The sequence below is a fragment of the Sciurus carolinensis genome, chromosome 11 (assembly GCF_902686445.1).
Source record: "Sciurus carolinensis chromosome 11, mSciCar1.2, whole genome shotgun sequence".
In the NCBI taxonomy this organism is placed as follows: Eukaryota; Metazoa; Chordata; class Mammalia; order Rodentia; family Sciuridae; genus Sciurus; species Sciurus carolinensis.
The window spans coordinates 19,126,169-19,145,966 of record NC_062223.1 but is presented as its reverse complement, the minus strand read 5'-3'; the positions used below and the strand labels follow the sequence as shown (position 1 = coordinate 19,145,966).

General features: G+C 36.5%; 3 protein-coding genes across 3 annotated transcripts; 2 read left to right on the top strand and 1 right to left on the bottom strand.

Annotated features, from left to right (window-relative positions):
* The first annotated feature begins 216 nt into the window (after positions 1-216).
* Positions 217-1,173, top strand: LOC124960449 (olfactory receptor 5AL1-like). The gene has a single exon (XM_047519216.1). It carries the CDS (start codon positions 229-231, stop codon positions 1,171-1,173), a length of 945 nt encoding a protein of 314 aa, XP_047375172.1. The 5' UTR covers positions 217-228.
* A 10,662-nt stretch (positions 1,174-11,835) lies between these two features.
* LOC124958665 (olfactory receptor 5AL1-like) lies at positions 11,836-12,786 on the top strand. Its single transcript, XM_047516976.1, has one exon. The coding sequence runs from the start codon at positions 11,842-11,844 to the stop codon at positions 12,784-12,786; it is 945 nt and encodes a 314-aa protein (XP_047372932.1). The 5' UTR covers positions 11,836-11,841.
* Positions 12,787-17,990: 5,204 nt separating this feature from the next.
* LOC124959106 (olfactory receptor 1038) lies at positions 17,991-18,953 on the bottom strand. Its single transcript, XM_047517746.1, has one exon. The coding sequence runs from the start codon at positions 18,951-18,953 to the stop codon at positions 17,991-17,993; it is 963 nt and encodes a 320-aa protein (XP_047373702.1).
* Between the last annotated feature and the right edge of the window lie 845 nt (positions 18,954-19,798).

Sequence of the window (19,798 nt, the reverse complement as noted above, 5' to 3'; positions counted from 1 at the left end):
CACACAACTTCCTAAAGACTTTTCTACCTTGGATGCACACCTCTCCTGCATCCAGAAAGTCCAAGTGTAATTGGGAGTGCACATTACTGTTCTCCTTTGAGTAAACATAGCACATCTTTGTAAGCCTGTCCTATTCTAATACCAACCTGGATTATTTCCTACAGAATCAAGATAACTCAGAAGGTGTGCCCTGGAGGGGTTTGCTCTAGAAACTTCTACATCTGCTCAATGGCCAAACGCAATCATTCAGCAGTGACTGAGTTCATCCTCTTGGGACTTACGGACAATCCTGAGTTTCAAGTCATTGTTTTTGTGATTCTTCTCATCATCTATTTAGTGAGCATCATAAGTAATCTTGGATTGATTATTCTAATCCAATTCAGTCCTCAGCTTCAATCACCCATGTACTTTTTCCTCAGTCATCTGGCTTTTGTTGATTTTTGTTATACCTCCTCTGTGACCCCAAATGCCCTGGTTAATTGTTTGTGTGACATTAAAAGCATATCCTTTTATGCCTGTGCTGCTCAAGTGTGTTTCTTTGTGACATTTTCAGTGTGTGAAGTTTTCCTGCTCTCCGCGATGGCCTATGATAGGTATGTGGCTATCTGTGATCCCTTACGCTATATAATTCTCATGCCTAGGAAACTCTGCTTCCAAATCATCACTAGCATATATATCTATGGATTCATCACAGGACTTACACAGACAGTGAGCACATTCGTTTTATCTTTCTGTGACTCCAACGTGGTCAACCAGTTCTTCTGTGATGATATCCCTTTGATTCCGCTGGCTTGCTCTGATACCCAAGTCAAGGAGCTGATGTTGCTGACCATGGCTGGCTTCAACGTGTGCTTCTCTCTGCTCATTGTTCTTGTCTCCTATGTGTTCATTCTGTCTGCAATCCTGAAGAAGCACTCAGCTAAAGGAAGACAGAAAGTTTTTTCTACCTGTGCTTCTCACTTATCTTCAATTACCATGTATTATGGGACTATCATTTTTATGTACTTGCAACCCAAATCTAGCCATTCCCTGAATACAGACAAATTTGCTTCAGTTTTCTATGTAGTGGTGATCCCCATGCTAAATCCCTTGATTTATAGCTTAAGGAATAAGGAGGTAAAAAATTCTGTAAAGCGGATTATAGATAAGGTTCATTTGAGTAATAATAAATGAGCCAGGTTATTATTGAAAGAATAAAGGAAAGGATAAGATGAAAGTGAGTCTAGATATCTGGGATCACAGTGCTAACACCTGTTAAGAAATAAAAGACAAGCCTGTGGACTTACTTCCTCTACAATGGAGGCTTACTGTAAACATCATTTAGACAGCTGTAGTATGTACACAGGACTTTGATAATTATGTTTAGAATAGTTTAACTGAAAAAGACAAGCTCTCTGTGTACCTCTTGACCATAAGCATTTTAAAAGAATAACAAGCAATGAAGATTACAAATAATGAGTAACGAAATGATGAATTTATTTCAAACGGATTTGGAACTGAGAACTTTAGAGTACATTGAAAAACATGAACGATAGCATAAATCATATAAAAATGGGATACATTTTATTGCATAGGTGCTCTGGGAATATAGGACAAGATCTTTTATTAGAAAATTATTTTTTAAAGTACTTCCAGCAGTTTCTTGACTGATTCTATATTTTTTTAATTTCTTTCACAATTTCAGTAGGTCACTGGTATAAGCAAAGGCAGCTTGTCATTCAACTGCTATTTTGACATATTTTTGTTTCATTTTAGTCCCCAAGAATAACTTAATATCTTTTACCTGTTTGGCTTAGTTACATAATGTTGGGTAAAGCATAGACTCTTTTCAAAGTTCTTACAAAGTAACTTTCAAACCCATTCTGGATCTATTTTACTGTACCCTATTGTCTCCAAATCTAAATCATTGCTTTATTGAAAAACATAAAACTGCCAGCATAAAAGTAAAGACTTATTTTCTGCTCAACATTTAAAAATATAATAAGCACAAAAGTTTTAAACAAGTTTTAAACAAGCTTCTCATCTGGGAATTTTCATATCAACTAATATCCAAATGTAATTTTCTGTGTCCAGTGATGCTTACAATGAGTATACCCTTTTCTTGAAATAAATTAATCTCATACAATGTATTTTATACATGTGGAATTTAAAAACTCATGTTATTTTCAAGAGTAAGTGAACTTGTTCAGGTTTTCATAAATAATAAAAACTAACTTTTATCAAATGTGTCTATGTCTAATTGGTTTAGCGAGCAGATATAAAGCTATTACCTCACATATTTGCACAAAAATAATTCTGCCAATCAGTGTGCAAATCCTATTTTGTGAACAAAGAAATCATGAGAGTGAACATAACTTTCACATATACAGTCAGGCACATGCAGCAAGCACACAGATGTATGTGCTTGAGTCAAGATCTAAATCCAGTTTTACTTGATCCTAGAGCTCAATTTCACAATGATTTTATTAAACTTCCAAATACTGGGCAAACAGATGAACTATGGTTTAAAGGATTCCCTAGATGTAATCCAAAGAGTGGATACATTAAAACCATTCTATAGTGTTACAAATTGCCATATGGCAGAGATGAAGGGGAGCCTCAAATGGCACATACACCTGCACTGAACCTTGCTGTTTGTTACACTGTGAAAAAGAACACACACACACACACACACACACACACACACACACACACACAGCCAAGAAGCATTCCCAAGGTCACTCTTTGTCCTTTCCATTTAATGATGCTGAGCTCAAGTATTCTGGTAATTCTCCAACTTTCAGGAGACTTTACCACTGGCTACTTCCATCAAGTAGAGCCATATTACAAAGCAGTGATATAACTTGGTAATTACAGTTTTCCATTTTATCCCTGGACAAGTTTCTGCAAAACACTTAACAATTCTGGAATGCATTTTTCTAATCCATGAAATGGAACATCTTACACATTTGAAAATTTCTAAATATAGCTCTGCCCTTTTGATTACATATAATTCAGTCTTAACCTAGAAACTCCAGTTATAGGCAGAGTTTCAGTAGCTTGGGTTTTTGGAGGCTTAAAAATTCTGGTAGAGTAAGAGTGAGGGGAAAACAGAGTGACACAGGGAAAGAGAGATGACCCCCTACAGGTTGAGTGTCAGTGAACTTGAAGAGACACAGAACAGCTTGTCCACTTGGTGTGTCTCTAGGTGAGGTATGCAGAAACACCAACCTTTAAAACAGCAGGCCTGGTGACTCAGGAGCCTCCAGATCTAAGTGGTGCTCATCTGCCTCCACCACCAGTGTATCCACACTTGCCCTGTCCTCAGCCATTATTTTGGAAGGTCTAATGTTTTATTGTGCTTCATTTATCTTGTGGGGTAACCCAGACCCTCACCACCATGAATTCTGAGACTTTGCAACTCAGTCCTTGTGGTGCTACATTTGCAGTAGCAATTGATAATTATCACTGACTATAAAATTATTCTGTTACAATGCATCTGTGAATTTTAATTTCATACATCCTTGCCCACCTTACATGATGGAAACTCAAGTTCTTCCAGATGGGAGGATTGATTACCTATCACGGTTTGAATATGAACTATCCCCTGAAGACTTATGTGTTGAAGGGTTGGTCCCCAGTGCAGCAGGAATGTTCAGTGGTGAGGCTATTGGGAAATGATTGAATGGACTATCAGGAGCTGTGACAACTGTACAGGCTGGAGCATGGTTGGAGGAAGTAGGTCACTGGGGATATGCTCTGGAAGGATATTTTCTTATTCCTGCTCCCTTTCTCTCTTTCTCCCCCACCCCTTCCTGGCTGCCATGATCTGAACACTGGACAGCTTTTTTTCACCTAGATATTCTGCCTCACCTCAGGCCCAAAGCACCTGACCGTGCACTGAAGCCTGTGTAAGCCCCAACATAGACCTTTCCTCCTCTAAGTTGTTCTAGTCAGGTATTTTGGTCACAGTGATGCAAGGTTGACTTAGCACATGACACAAACAGTAGAGTCAGTCTTTTCTTTGCCTTCTGATTCACGGCAAAGGAGCACCACGTGCCTTGAGTGACAGTCACAGCCACCAGTGCAATGACTCCTGTGTTCCTCCAGAGAAGTGCTTCTCTTTAGGAACTAGACCTTTAATCTAGCAGAATCCAAGGCTGTTGAGACAGAAAACACAGATTCTGCAAATGAGTCGTTAGATGTGATGAAAAGAGGTGTTATTCCTGCTTTTACCCTTGGTTCCCAGTGCCTTTCATTCTAGCTAGGATAAACACAGTAGCACTTATTGGACCCAAGTTTAACATATACAATGTATCTTGGCGTAAAATTTCCCAGCCCAGTGAGGAGAAGTCACCAGGTGGTGTCTCAGTTCACCACCTATAAGGCCATTTTCCTTTCCACCAGTTTAGTTGTTTCTATGTGACAATGTACACAGTGACACGTGATTCAGAGTCATATACTTAGTTTGTAGCCTCTATCTTTGTGAAATTTGTCCTTTTTCCTGAAGATACACTGCAGGTTGCAATGCCAATGAAGAAGGCAATCTTCAGGCCCTCAGATAGGTATGAAGGTCAAAGCCGTACAAGTAGGGAAAGCCAATTCCTGTTGGGAATGTGCATTTACTGCAATAAGAGTAAAATACACCTCCTGTGTCATGACACAGGTTTGATGAAAACTGCCTGCTGCAATTGTGGGCAGTGTCACTAAGTAACAAAGCCATGTAAATGGCTCAGAAATTGACACTACTGTTGACAAATTGAACCCTGAACAGTGGCGTAGCTAGCACATATTTGGAAACAGAAAGACCTCTTGGCAGGTCCACGTCTTTGTGGTCAATTCATAGGGAATGACACTGAGAAGAAACCCTGGCTAAGAACACAGGCCAAATCCTCTAAAGCTAGTGAACTAGTGCACTGGTATGTGTTTTCCCAAGAGACAAAGACAGAAAATTCAAAACCCCGTCTATCTTTGATGCCAATATGTTATGTCTATAAAAGAAAATAGAAAGAAAGCGGAGATAAGTAAAAAGAAGAAAAAAATAAAATACCTCAAACAGAATGCCCAGAGAAAATTGTGTTAATATTTTGATGTTTCCTTTTTAAATCATATTTCCTCATTTATTCTTATAACTGATATATCTGATGTATAACTTATTGAGATAAACTTATAACTTAGATCATTTCGAATAGAATGTGAAAGTCAATTTCATTTTTAAAAGGTACAATATATTTTTTTCTTTTTTCTCCCAGAAAAAGTATGACAGATTTTGCTCTCATGTTAATTGTTAATATTCTTTGGTTCATTGAGTTTTATATGACATTAGGATTCATTTTGACATAATTGTAGAAGTTCCTCCTGTCCTCCCTCCCTGTTTTCTTCCCTATACTCTACTAAACATTCTACTGTTGACTTACAGTTTTTTTAAAATTAATTTGATTATTAAATGTTAATGTAACTATGGTGTTAATTGACACCTCCCAAGTGGACTCTATGTTTTAAAATTTCTGCCTAGGCCCAATATTTTCACCCTGAAAATAGAAATAAAATTCAGTGTTTCGGACAGGATTTTTGCTGCTGTGACTAAGAGATCCTATCAGAAAAATTGTAGAGGAGGAAAATTTTATTGATGGCTCATGGTTTCAGAGGTCTTAGTCCATAGAAGATGACTCCATTCCTTGGGACTCAAGGTGAGGGTAAATATCGTGGCGGGAGAAGGTGGCAGAGGGAAGCAGCTCATATCATGGTGATCAGAAAGCAGAGACTCTACTCTCCAGATACAAATATATACTCCATAGTCACACCCCGATTTCCACCTCTTCCAGCCAAACCCTACCACTTCAATTAATCCCACTAGGGATTAATTTACTGATTGGGTTAAGACTCTTACAACCCAATCGTTTCTCCTCTGAGACTTCTTGTATTGTCTCATATGTGAGCTTTTGCGGGACACCTCACATCCAAACCATAACATTCAGGCATCCCTCAGGATTCTAAGTTGGCTTAAATTGAACATAACATCCTAGTGAACCATGACTATCTTCTCACATTTAATTAGTTAATTTTCTGTAGAGTCAAGACTGTTCAGAACATATGGTTTGAAGAAGTTCTTGTGGAGGAATCCAGTATCCATTACATGACAAAAGGCAATCATTCATCATTAACTGAGTCTTATCTTTTAGAGTTTAAAGATAATTCAAAGCTTCCAGACATTTTCTTTGGTGTATTTCTACAGATTTACCTAATTACTATGATGGGTAACCTTGGTATAAATCAAATCAATCCTCAGCTTTTTAACCCCCCAAATTTTCCCATCTGGCATTTGTTGATTTTTTTATGTTACTTTTTTCATCACCCCAGAACCCTTGTGAACTCTCTATGTGTGAATTTAAAAGAATGTCGGTTTATTTATGTGACCACAAAGTATGTTGTTTTCTCATACCTTCTGTTTGAGATTTGTCACTGATTTCTGTCACGGCGTACAAACAGCATTCTCTATCAGTAACACTTTATGTTAATACTCTTATGCCTGGGAAAGTGAATTCAAATGGTCAGTAGATCCACATTTATGGACACTATGAGAGATTCCTACAGAGAATGCATTCTACCTATCTTTCTATTGACTGTCATTGCTGACCTGCTCTACTGGGATGTTTTTTCTTGGTTATTCTGTCTTGTTTTGATACTCATGTTCAGGAGCTAATATTATCATTTCTGAGTTTGATGAATTTTTTATTTTGTTTTCTTATAATTATTTTCACTTGTTTTTACTATCCCAAGAATCCACTGCTGTAGAAAGACAGGAAGTCTTTTCTTCCTATTACTTTATATTCATAATTTTCTATTACTATGTATTATGGGGCCCTTAGTTACAGGTACCTACATCACAAGTCAAGCCACCACTGGGTAAAGAAATTTGTCTTGGTGCTTTAACAGTGCTGATTCTCATGTTAAACCCACAGATCTACAGCTTGAGGAATCAGCAAGTGAAAAGTGCTATGAAAAAGTTATTTAAAATATGTATTCTTAAAATCAATGATGATGTTTTGTTACTTGAATCAAGGATTACATATTCATGCAGTGCTAGTACATGTAGAGGTCTGTGTCCTTGGAGGTTTTTCTGATAAATTTGTCCTTCAAAATAGACATTGTTGTTGCTTTGGCTCCTACAAACTAAGCATTTCATAAATGTTGGTCCACTTACTTTTTAAACTCTAAAAGAGAGAGAACCATTTATTCTCTCTGACCATGACATACTTCAGCATTAAATAGAGATGAAGAATAAAGCAGATTCAGGAAGATCCTGGTGGTCATAGCTGATGGCTGCACAGGCCATGATGAATCTCCTATATGTTTCCTTCCTTTATGAATTTGGTCCTGTGATTTGCTTTATGAAATAGAATGCTAAAAGAGTATGTGGCATTGTGCACCTTGGAAGGCTAGACCCTGCAAGTTATGGAAACTTCTGCCTTTTTTTCTTGGGGAAGTTGTTAGAACCCAGTTGTCATGTTGAAAGTCCCAGGTAGATCCATCATAGACACAAACAAAACACTCCACTGTGAGTCCTTTGACAGAGGTTACCCTAAGTCTCAAAACCTGTGTGCTGCCTCACAGTGACCATGTGAGGAACTGTCTAACCAGTTGACAGAATTAAGAGAGACGATCAAGCATCACTTTAGGATGCCAAATAAATAGCAATAGATAGCCAAAACAGTAGCAATCACATAATAAATTGTAATGTTTGAAAAATTGAAGTGGTCTGAAGAAGAATCCTGAAAGTAGATTTTGTGATTTCGACAGAAGGAAAAAGAATACTTGAAACACTTCTAAAATTATTGAAGAAGAGACTCCCAGAGACCCAAAGCTGTGTACATAAAGATATCTCTCAATAGTTCTAGAATTTGCTTCAAGTCTCTGAGAAGTTATCAGTGTAAGCATTACAAAGGAGTTAGAGGAAAAATATATTGACTTCTGTACAATTTGTGTTTGAAGTTGTTTTTAGTTCTGATAGGGAGAATGGTATCATGAAAAATCAGAAAAAAATTGCGATTCTAGGATAAAATATTCACATTCAAGGAGACCACCCTCCTTCCTTTGTTCCCATTTTCTCTCCTATATCTTTTTGTGCTTTTGTAGAAATAAGTGATTGTTTTTCATATATTGTCTATATTCTACCTGTATATGTCATTCATTCTATACCTATATTAATTTTGAGGATTCAAATGAACAGCTACTAGCAGATTTAAAGAAGAGAAGTGTTGATTTTATTGTCTTTAAATGTTTTCTAGCAGACTTTATGAAACAAAATTGAGTTTATTTTAAATTAATTTTCTCTTGAATAAAACCTCCAGGCAACAAACTTCTGAACTTGAACTAAATGTGCCACAGGTCAATAAGGAATTCATAGTTGAATTATTATTTGCTTCCCTCAGCAAATTTGAATTGAATTTCAAATGTAGTGTTGGATCTTTAGTGCAAGATAAATTGGTTCTTGACAGCCTTTTAAAGCCCAATAGCAAGCTAATTTACTTTCATCTAATTTGTACCATGACCTCTTATTAAAATTCATGACTACAATAAAATGCACAGAACATATGAAAAGCAATTCAAAACTAGTTAAATTTTTTGTGAGTCATTTCTCACTTGTTAGCTTAATATTTGCTATGGTTTATTGATTCTTTATTAAGTTTAAGCTCAGTAGAGTGATCTGCCTTTCGACTGACTATTTTTTTCATGTTAAGCAAATTGGGTCCCAAAAGATCAACCATAGCATAATTATTTATGTTTGCAAAACATCATTACATTTTCAGTTCAGCAAATGATTAAAATGATGTAATTCAAGGACAATATTCTAGAGGAACCAAGAGATCATACAAAATATGTTGGCAATATTTAAGTAATGTTAAGTACTATTGTCAGCCACAGAGTTTGCCTCAGGGTATGTGGGACGCCTTTTGGTTCTATTGTGGATTACTCAAAAGCAAAATGTAGTTGAACTAAAAAGTAAGGTAATTGAAACAGTAAAAATAGATTTGGGGAAACATAATATTTGTATTCATTTGTTCAATTATTTAAATAATATATTTGACTTATCTACTAATTGTTGAATCCTGCAAGAAATAGGTCTTTGGTATATTAGAGACATTGCAAAGAATGAGAAAAGTTGACAGAGAAAAGTTGACAAAGAGGAGTTTATTTATCAAGAGTTTAATTTAGCCATATTAAGAAGTTAGGTCTGTATCCCAAATTTAAAGGGAAATAAGCTAAGATTCTCAGGTTAGAAAGATACCATATACTTCTAACCATTTCTCTGTGCCCTGTGCACAGAAAGGGTGGTTAAGCTCATTGCTATTATGATGAGAAGTCAATATTCCAGAGTTGTGACTGGAAGCCCAAATATATAAAATAGAGAAGGGTTTAGAAGTAGACATATGTGACAAAAAGGTAGTTAGATACTCAGTAGTGTTCAATAATTGATTTTTTACTTGTGAAAGTTAGAAAGACATACAAAATATATTGTTAAAATACTGTCTCATGTGGATGACTGAATGGAAGGTGGTACCATCTCTTATTTAGACCATCTGTATTTCAATGAATATGCTAGGGTTGGGTGGTTTTTTGAATTGATGAATTCTCTTTGAATATGTTAAATTTAGGAACCTCAGGAATAACTAATTTAAATTGCCTGAGAAGCAACTAGAATATGTGTGCCTGAAGTTTAGAGGAGAAATTTGACATAGAGAGCTAGACTTTGCATCACCAGCATATAAATGACACTAGTTCCGATAGCATTAGATGTCAACTCCTAACAAGAATGTGCAAAAATGATGTCAGTTGGTTGGAGAAGAACACTAAAGAAATAGTGCTGCTTCAAGCCTAAATAAAGGAAAGAGCCATCTAGAAGAGGAAAACTGAATAGAAAGATGGCAACTTAGAACTCCCTCCCATCCAAAAAAGGGGGGACGCTAATGTAGAAGCAGGTTAGTTTCACGCAATTGGCAACTAGTTCAGGCTCTTTTAGTGTCAGAGAGGTTGGCATCTACTGAGAGTAAATGGCGGGGTCGCCGTGGGGGTACATGAAATAATTCAAAGGGTTGGAATTGCTACATGCAAACTGGGAGACAGAACATTATTTCAAGAAAAAGCAGATCAAGCCAATGACTAGTTGATATTTAATATAAGCTATCTATAACTCGCTTTTGTCAGACGTTTTTCTTTGTGGTTTAGGTAAAATTTCAAAGAGAAGAACTTTTAAAAATTCCCATGATTTAATATATCCATGTACGGGTAAATGGTGAATGAAGAAGGTGACGTGTAAATAAACAAGAAGTAATTTGTGACATTTAAGGATTGAATATAAACAAATAAATGAAAAGTTGTAGTCTCATAAAAGATATAAAAATAAAACGGCAAAGTTTGTAAACATAGGTGATATTTTAATTTGGAATATTTAGACTTGATCAATTTCCAGACATAACGCTTTTCAACAGGTAGCTGTGGGAGAGTGGGGAACTGAGGTAGAATTGTGAGATTGCTGATATCAAGATGTCAAGAGCTTGAGAACCCACGTGTTAACAGTGTGGGAACTGAAGGCAGTTTTGCGAGAGAATGATTACTAGGAAATATATAAGGGACAAAATATGCCAGTGTGTAAGGCTCAAAGCAACAGTGGCGTTCACAGAAATGCAGGATGTAAGAATAGATATGGAATAATACCAGAAGCATCCACAATCCTTACCTCCTTTGCCAAACCCAAAGTGTATAGAGAGTTCTAAATTGAACAGATATTTGGTCTGAAGAGAAATAGGTTTTCACGAAGCAGTTTACTTTCATTATAAGACAAGAAGAATCATCAGACTGTCAGTGTTGGAGATTTTGTACTTATCAAAATGAAAGTTACCTGTGTAGCTTTCATAGCAGTAAATGTTTAAGTATTAAAGGAAAAACAGTGAAGAGAAATAAAGACTAGAGATTGACAAATTTGTGATTCAGTATAGTAATGTTTCAAAATATCACAAAAAAAGATTAAACCCCTATAGTTATCATTACGATGGGAATACACACATGCTTCTGCGGAGTAAGCTTCAATCTAAATAATATCAACTCTACCAGCAGCTGAAATTTCTAGCACATAACATGAGACAGTCACTGTTCTCATCCCTTGGCTTAGGTGAATTCATAGATCACCTTTCCAAAGTTGCTTTGATCTCGGGTTGATAGGGAAATTTCTGCCTATGTGAAAGATCATTTGCATAAACTAGGAACTAATGTTAGAGAATTAAATTATATGTTATTCTGTTTCACTGTAAGCCAGTCATAAGGGGGCTCAGTCTCAGTTCCCATAACTGAAAATTAATACACTATATAATAATTGAAGAAAAACCAGGAACCAAATATGTAAAAGTACAAAACAAAAATTAAAAATCACTGTGAAAATATAAGTTATAGAAATCACTGCTTTCCAAATGATTCACTAGAATCCTTCAGAGTAGCCCTATGGTTTCAATATTTTTGAACTTATTATTACCACTCATTAACATTTTCCAGATGATTCAGTGTGATCTTATTTAAAGTATTATGATAGTTGTAAAAGAAGAATTTTTTCTTTATTCAAATGATTCTCTTTCTTATCTTATTAAAAATAGATATGGTTATACAATTAACTTTAAAATGCCATCTTTCTATCTTTACAGACCCTCACAGAGTTGCATGCTTCACTGTTTCTACTTAGGAAACACCATTTTGTTGTGATAGCAGACACAACACAAAGAGTTCCTTTGAATGTTCTCGACAGAAGATCAGTCCATCAGTATCATCGCTGGCCCAGAAGTTGTGCTCTGAAACTTTTCTTATACCTGTTCTATGGCTAACAACAGCAATCACACATCAGTGTCTGGATTTATCCTCTCGGGGCTCACAGATAATCCAGAACTTCAAATCATCCTCTTTGGTGTGTTCCTAGTCATTTACTCAGCTAGTGTCATGGGTAATCTCGGACTGATTGCACTAATCCAAGTAAGTCCTCAGCTTCACACACCCATGTATTTTTTCCTCAGCCATCTGGCTTTTGTTGATTTTTGCTTCACCTCCTCAGCCACCCCAAACATGCTGGTGAATCTCCTGCATCAAGTTAAAAGTATAGCATTTTTCGCATGTGCCATCCAGGTCTGCTGCTTCATCACATTTGTAGTCTGTGAACTCTTCTTGCTGTCAATCATGGCATATGATCGGTATGTTGCTATCTGTAACCCTCTACTTTATGTCATTCTCATGCCTAGGAAACTCTGTGTGCAAATGGTTGCTGGCACATACATCTATGGATTCGCGGTGGGTCTAGCACAGACAGTAGCAACATTCCACCTGTCTTTCTGTGACTCCAATGTGCTCAACCATTTCTATTGTGATGATGTTCCTTTAATGGCTCTGGCCTGTTCTGACACTCACATCAAAGAGTTGATGCTGTTAATCATCGCTGGGTTCAACACCTTGTGCTCTCTAGTGGTTGTGATCATTTCTTACATCTTCATCCTCTTTGCCATCCTGAGGATTCATTCAGCTGAAGGAAGACAGAAAGCGTTCTCTACCTGTGCATCCCACCTGACCTCCATCACAATATTTTATGGAACAATTATTTTTATGTACCTGCAACCTAAGTCAAGCCATTCTCTGAACACAGATAAATTTGCTTCGGTGTTTTATGTGGTAATGATTCCCATGTTAAACCCATTGATCTATAGCTTGAGAAATAAGGAGGTAAAGAGTTCTCTGAAAAGAGTGATTGAAAAGTTGTGTTTGGTCGTCAAATAATCTAGAAGTCACTGAACCGATGACTTTGAGTTGGGTGTTAGCTAGAGTAATTGTGCTGGTCCAGGGGTAGAGATAGACACATTCTTCACTTTGAGTGCTCAAATTCACTCAGAATAGGCCTCATCTCCACTCTTTTGGTCTTAGTAATTTCCACATGAAAGGCTTTTTATAAGTTTTGAGTTGTCAGATTTTAAAGGAGGGGAGGATAACATAGAGAAAGAAAGCAAGATCTTAATCCTCTTAAACCATACATCTTTATCAATAACTAAGAAACAGCATCAGGAAATAGAGGCTGTATCTGAACTCTGAGACACTAAGAAACATGGGTTACACTTGTGTCTTATATTTCAAGTTTGCGGCATAGATAATCTGGAAAAAAAAAAACAACGTGTAATAATAGCAAGGATTGCTTGATTTTAAGATGCTGGATCATTTCCACTTTGGCTGCATTTTTCTGGGAAGGACTGTGCTAGCAGATTTATTTAGACCAAGAGTGTTTAGTAACTGTTTATGCACCAGATCAGACCACAAAAGCCACTTCACACCATTGTAATTCACTGCTTTTTGGCTCTGAACACCATGGCTAAATTATTTCACATTTTTGTGCCTTGGTTTCCTCATCTTCAGAAGGCAGCAGGAGCCTCTTTCTCCTGGGGTGATTTTAAGAGTTCAAGAAGATTGTACATATAAAGGGCATTTTCTAGCTCCTAGCATAGTAGGTATTATAATTATGAACACGTTTATCATACCAATGATTCCTTTATTTGGTCTTAAGTGATTGTATAATATAGCTTTTCGTGGAATAGTTGACAATATGTTTTACTTCATTTTAAAATTCACAAAATGAAAATGGAGAAACTGAAGAGGTTTCTCACTGTGATTTTTTTTTTTTTTTTTGGAGGGAGTAGTCAGGTGATTGAAAACAGGGGATCTTAACCACTGAGCCACACTCCCAGCTCTTTCTATTTTTTTCTTTTTTTTTAATTTTGAGACAGGGTCTCACTGAGTTGCTTAGGGCCTTGCTAAATTACTGAGGCTGACTTTGAACTCACAATCCTTCCACCTCAGCCTCCTGAGCCACTGGGATTATAGGCAAGTTACTGCACCCAGCTCATTGTAATATTTTAAACAATACAATTCTTTTAAATTTGTGTGTGTGCTGACAAACTTATTTTAAAAAGAGAAAAATGAGTTTTTTTTTAGGTTCCTTTACATTAACTACCTAAAATATGCATATTTTTCATGAAAAAAAGAAGCCACTTTTGTTTCAGTTATCAAAGATTAGATTAATAATTATAAATTTATTTAGTTCTGGACATTTAAAAGTAAAAAATAACTCCCCATTTGCTGAATTATTTTCCTTTGTCAAAATGGGCAAAGAATAAAAATAGTCAAAGCATTTTATCATTTTATGTAATTCACTAACAGACTAAAACCAGAAGAACCAAGATTTGAATTCAATTTTATCAGTCATATAAATTAATTTTTAAATGACTATATTATGTTTGAACTAGTTATATAACATCAGAAACTTTTTTTTTACACCGAATGTGAGTCACAAAAATGTCACTTCGAACCCAGGTTTATATTAAAATTCTTAACCAGTTAAGAAATCATAAGGATACGTAAGCCTGAGATTGACATGGAAATTGATATTTCTCCGCATTGTTCATTCATACTGGAAAGTAAAATAAAGGGAGAAGCCAGCATGTAAAAGGCAGGGGACTTCTGTCTTTATTACCCCTTTGCCACCATTGATGTGAACATCAAATGTTTCTAAATGTCCCTCCTCTCCTCCAAAAACTAGAGTCTTAGCTGTTCCTCTAAAACCTAAGCATATTTTGCTGCAACATCTTGACATAACCAATTCTAACTACCTTGGTTAAGAAGACAGGAATAAACCCTTCACAATGCCAAGGGACAATCATCTCACCCACAAATTGAGAATTTTTTAAGAGAAATGATCTTTGATGGGATTCAACTTGTATAATTATTTATATAGAAAAAGTCAGCCATCTCTCCTTAACTGAATCACTTGCAGATCAAACTAAGTGTCTGGAAGACTAAAGGAAAAACTGTATAGTCTATAAATGTGTAGGTACCTGTGGTTCTTCATACATTATGCTCTAATACTACTTTGAGTACAATATTATAGAAAATGTATGGGCTTTCCTCAACTAATACGTAAGAAAAGTCATTGAGGAAATATAGAGAACTGTGGGCAAGCACACAAAACACAGTACTTAAATTTATCAGAGTATTTACTTTACAGATGTATGCCTAAAATCTTGTGTCTATGAAATAAATGATTTTGCAGTTAAATTATGTTCTTAAGGATTTTTGAAGTCTTCCTTTTTCCCCCCTGGGAATTGGACCCAGGAGGGCTTTAGCCTGAGTCATATCCCCAACCTTTTTTATTTTTTTTAATTTTGAGACAGGGTCTTGCTAAGTTGCTGAGGCTGGCTTTGAATTTGTGATCCTCTTGCCTCAGCCTCCTAAGAAGAAAAGGGTTTAAATAAGAATAGTAATATAGTAAGGTCTGTTTTTTGTTTGTTTTGTTTTTCAATTTTTTGGTACTAGGGATCGAACCCAGGGGCCCTTAACCACTTAACTACATATCCAGGCATTTTTTTTATATTTTACTTAGAGACAGGGTCTCACCAAGTTGCTTCAGACCTCACTAAGTTGCTGAGGCTGTCTTTGAACTTGCAATCCTGCTGCCTCAGACTCCTAAGCTGCTGGAATTTCAAGCATGCACCCCCACACCAGGTACTGTGATCTTTTTGAAGCACTGAAATTTCACAAAAAACTGAAGAGGACTGAAATGTAGCTACAGGATAGAAAGTCTAAAATGAACTATAAATCTTTTCATATCAATATGCAAAATAATTACTTGGAATAAATTATAGACACGAAGACAAAACAAACAAATTTTATTTATTTTTTGATTTATTTATACTGGGAATTGAACCCAGGGGTGCTTAATCAAGAAGTTACAACCCCAGTCCTTCTTATTTTTTATTTTGAGATAGGGTTTCACTAAGTTGCTGAGGCTGGCCTTCAACTTTGTGATCCTCTTGCCTCAGCCTCTGGAGTTCCTGGGATTACAGGTGTGTTCCACTGCATCCAGCAAACAAATTTGATTTATAAGAAAAGGTTCTATTAATGGTTCATATCACTAATTATAATGATGCTGATGTTTACCTCATCTCTGTTAAGTGCCAGGCTTTGTGCCAAGGTGTTTACACCATCATCTACATACTCAAATGAAAACATGGGAAATAAACCTTTTACCTATTTTATTAGTAATAGGAACTTTGTATATGACAAACCTAGGGATAGGAAAACTATAATATGGGGCCAACACTTTCTGAATTCAGGCACGATTTTCACTGATCTTGGATCCTGCTAAAAATTTGCTATTTCCTTTGTTTTTTTTTTTTTCATGTCAGACTCTAGATTATATATACAGACTAAATTTGACTCTATCCTGATATAAACACATCATAGAGTCCATAGACAGAGGAATAAAAAGATACAATATCTATTTAAAGGTACCTGAAGACTATAAATAATGTAGATTTCGATGTTGATTTTGATGCTTTGAGGAACTATATTCGAGATATGAACTCACTCACCTAAAGCAATTTCCAGAGCGCAGTTCTAGAGGATGCACAGACTGTATGTTCAAGAAAAAGCTTAATAACATATATTTGAGTTGCTTAGCTTATGTCCTTAAGAAAAGTTAGATTTACTTTGATATGTGATATGAATAGCAAAGGATTAAAATTATACACAGGCATGAAAACTTCAACTCAATTAGTGTTTAAACCCCATGGTCATAAATAATTCTATGAAGCAAAAAGGTGGAAAAGGCCCCAGAAAACCAGTATTCCTTAAGACTTCCTGGACCTGGATTTCTTAACCTGTAAAAAGAGAGACTAAGATGTTTCTATTTGTCAAGTTTGTGATATGTGAGGATTTTGTGTGTACCTATTCATAAAAAATTACACAAGAAAAAATATAAAAACAGAAACACCTGGCTTTTACTAGTATATCTGTTTTAAAAACTGGAGAACTCATGCAACTCACAAGTTCTTAAAGTACCTCATGGACGTATACCTGAATCATTTATAAATGAAATGTTGAACAAAAAATAAACAGTTGACTGCAAATCTCAACCTATATTCTATATAATGGCTGCAATTCCAGGTTTCATAATGGCTTTCCAAACAAACAAAACAAAATATGATAATATTAAACCAATGTTTTAATTGCTTTAATGTCAAAATAATATAAATGCGTATCAACTCAATAGTCTTAATTGTCATGATATACTTCAATTAAAAGCAGTTTTGTATGTCTTGTTCTTAAAATTATATTTCAAAACCTGTTATGCAACTAATCAAATATCCTTCATTCTTAACACCCACAGTGTTAAAAAAAAAAAAAAAAAACTCGATCGATTTGAATTTGCACTTAGAATTTTAATGTTAGTAGTTATGTTACTTTAGGTGACTAATAAAGAACAGATCCATGGGTGAAACCCCCATGCATCTCTTAAGTTTATTTGATTGTAATAGGCCTCTTTGAATAAATGCCTTGCAGGTAGAAGAAAATCCAGTCTGGTTGTGTCTGTTTCACTTAATGACACTGAAAAATTAATGAGTTAATCTCTACCTTTATATAGCAAAATTTATATAACTAACACAAAGCACTTACTGCCACTGCAGTAGTTCTGTGCATTTCATAAATATTGACCCTTGCAATCCTCAGGGCAAGCCAATGAGTTTGTTCTTATTTTTCAGCATTGGAAACAAGAGTCCTGCAGAGTGGAGGCTGGTCACTATTGCTTGCATAGTCAATGAAGGCAATAGCTTTCAGACTCAGGCAATCTCGTTCCAGAGCCTAAAGCTCTAACAAAAGCCAGCCTCTGTCTTTGCTTGGGTTACCCGTAAGTCTTTGCACATGTGAGTGTGTCTTTCTTTGTATTTGAACCTGACTTCACTGGTCTGGCAAAGCAATAAAGGCCTGAACAGGACTCTTTTTATCATGCTGCCTTTTAAGGTCTGCCTGGGTCCTCGTAAAAAATGTTAAAACTGTGAAAGGAACAGTCATATTTTCAGTTGGTTGGGAAAGAATTACAAGAAAGAGTTCGACTCACTTCCCTCTTGTATTTAAAAAAAAAAAAAAAAAACACTTCATTACTGTTTTACTAGTTTTAATATTTTTAAGGTTTCCCAGCCTTTATCCAAGGCTTTCTTGGAGGCATCTTTCACCTCTTTGTTCCTGAGACTGTAGATCAGGGGGTTCAACATGGGGATCACCACAGTGTAAAACACAGAGGCCATCTTGTCTGTGTCCAGGGAGTGGTTTGACTTGGGCTGCAGGTACATAAAGATCAGGGTGCCATAGAAAATAGTAACAGCCACCATGTGGGAGCCACAGGTGGAGATGGCCTTGCGACGCCCCTGGGTAGAGCGGATCCTTAGGATGGCGGCAATGATGAAGAGATAGGAGGTGATGACAATGGAGGAAGAGCAGATCATATCAAAGCCAGCAAAGGCAAAAATCAGAATTTCCTTCATGCGTGTGTCTGAGCAGGACAGGGCCAGCAGTGGGAGGTCATCACAGTAGAAATGGTTAATTACATTGGGGCCACAGTAAGTCAGACGGAAGGTGATAATGGTGTGGAAGAGGGCAACCAGAAAGCTGTAGGCATAAGGCACTGCCACTAGCTGGATGCAGACCCTTTTTGACATCAGTGTGGAGTAATGCAGGGGGCTACAGATGGCGACATAGCGGTCGTAGGCCATGGAGGCCAGGAGGAAACACTCAGTGATCATGAAGGTGAGAAAACAGCCCAGCTGTGCTGCACAGGCGTGGAAAGAGATAATGTTGGGTTGCACAACAAAATTCACCATCATCTTCGGCGTAATCACAGAGGAGTAACAAAGGTCGACAAAAGCCAAGTGGCTGAGGAAATAGTACATGGGGGTGTGGAGTCGAGGGTCGATCCTGATCAAGGCAATCAGCCCGAGGTTTCCCAGCACCGTGACCAGATAGATAACGAAAAACACCACGAAGCACGGGACCTGAAGCTCTGGCCGGTCTGTAATTCCCTTGAGAATGAATTCAGTGACGTATGAGATGTTAACTTCAGCCATTTAATCTGACTGATTCTGGGGCTTCTACTGAAAGTAAGGATAAAAATAACATTTCTCCTTCCAGTGTCAGGGGATGATCATTAGCATTAGCACCTTCTTACTTTGAACCATGTCATGATGAGAGTAAAACAGGCATCTTACATCTCCAATGAAGGTTTTCCACTTTGGCCCCAGGGAAGGCCATCAGTTGCTTTAAGAATAGGGGTCTAAGAGTTACTTCACTTTGTAAATTCAGAAAATAAGAGAGGATATTGTTGATTAATTCAGTTTTGCAAACTCATTTGAGACACTTCAGAGCTCGGTTTTCTTTCTGCCACTAGCTTTTCCATGCCTGCGTAGTAGCACAAACACATGTAGTTCATAAATAGAGCCTGATGTATATTCCTGGATTGTTTTGTGCACACTCCCATAAGAGATGCAGAAACCACGTCAAAATAATTTTATACATTAATTTATATGTTGACATGTATCAAAATAATTTTACACCTCCCATGACCTGTTTATTTCCCTACATGTCCTCCTCCACTGATAGAATAAATAATCTATGCTCTAAAAGTTAGAAGAAAATTGATCAGAAATATGGGGAACCAGATGACTTATTTATGCAGATATTAAAAAGGCATGAATTCTTTTCAATTCAAAATTTATCACATTTTGAAGAAGGCTTTTTTTGGTTTGTTGGTTAAAACAAATTAAGTAGTTTATCACATAACCCATTATACTATACAACATGTGGAGAATTATCTCTGTAAACAACTGTTGAGATAGATAGATAGATAGATAGATAGATAGATAGATAGATAGCTCTCCAAAGCACCTACACTAATTGGTTATACTTTAGCAAC